At 50.2% G+C, this 1,035-nt stretch overlaps 1 protein-coding gene across 1 annotated transcript in view; it reads left to right on the forward strand.

Moving 5' to 3' along the window:
* The window catches only part of LOC108229420 (cytochrome b5 domain-containing protein 1), a gene marked incomplete at its 3' end in the record, with an annotated part of 3,792 nt that extends 2,841 nt beyond the window's left edge, over positions 1-951 (forward strand). Inside the window, 2 exon segments of the mRNA XM_017405093.3 lie at positions 459-535; positions 733-951. Of these exon segments, the coding sequence (XP_017260582.2) occupies positions 459-535; positions 733-951 (296 nt within the window).
* Positions 952-1,035: the final 84 nt, after the last annotated feature.

The raw sequence follows: 1,035 nt of genomic DNA on the forward strand, positions 1-1,035 counted from the left end.
TTCAAAGGTCACCTGACTGTGGAGGAGCAGGTTAAAAGGTCACCTGACTGTGGAGGAGCAGGTTAAAAGGTCACCTGACTGTGGAGGGGCAGGTTCAAAGGTCACCCAAGGAGCACTTTAAAGAAACATCCATAATCTTCTCAGTACTGGTGAAGTTTTATTTGTAGGCTACCAGCAGGAAAAAATATTTTTTATTCTTTGAACATCCTTAAAAGTCTTTAAGCACCTGTTTTTACCAGTCAGGTTGTGTTTCAGGTACTTATATCGGTCAAGGTGAAGTCTCAGAGAACAGGTGCTGGTTACCATGACAACCGTCTCACTAAAAACCACCATGTTGGTGTTGGACAATAAAACCATGATTTAAGCTCAACATGAATAAATCCTGCAGACGTGTTGGACCTTCTGTAGCTCAGCCCAGGATCCATGAAGTGTCTCTGTCTCCGTCTCTGTCCCTGCAGGAGACGCTCTGCTGCTTCCCATCATGGAGGCTGCAGGACAGGACATCAGCTGCTGGTTCCACCCCAAAACCAAAGATGTGAGTCAATTTAAACACTTTACTTATTCTTCATGATGTTTCAGAGATGTTTCCAATGAAACGCTTCCTCTGATGATGGGCGGAGCCTAATCAGGCCAATGAAAACCTCTGTAGGATCTGATCATCAGACAGAGCTGCTGCTGCTGGTAAAACCTGATCCAGGTCCACTAAACACCAGCTGTCCTCCTCATCCTCAGATCCTGAGGTGTGTGGACCCTCAGACCAGCTGTGAGACCTTCTACACCCCCAGGGGACGCTTCCTGCACGTCCCCCCCAGGGGCCCCCGCTCTGACTGGGACACAGACATCGGGGAGCCGTGGTGGAAGGACCCCCGTCTGGAGGTGGGGCTGCTGACGGCCAAGACCAGGTGGATCCGCATCATCAACACGCTGACGTCTCAGGAGCAGCTGCTGGAGGTGAGAGGGCCAGGTGCATTATGGGTAGTCCTGATACAGGCAGAGAGACGGTCACTGTTTGAAAGAACGTCCAGGAGAGTTCAG

Source organism: Kryptolebias marmoratus, linkage group LG7 (genome assembly GCF_001649575.2).
Source record: "Kryptolebias marmoratus isolate JLee-2015 linkage group LG7, ASM164957v2, whole genome shotgun sequence".
Lineage (NCBI taxonomy): Eukaryota > Metazoa > Chordata > Actinopteri > Cyprinodontiformes > Rivulidae > Kryptolebias > Kryptolebias marmoratus.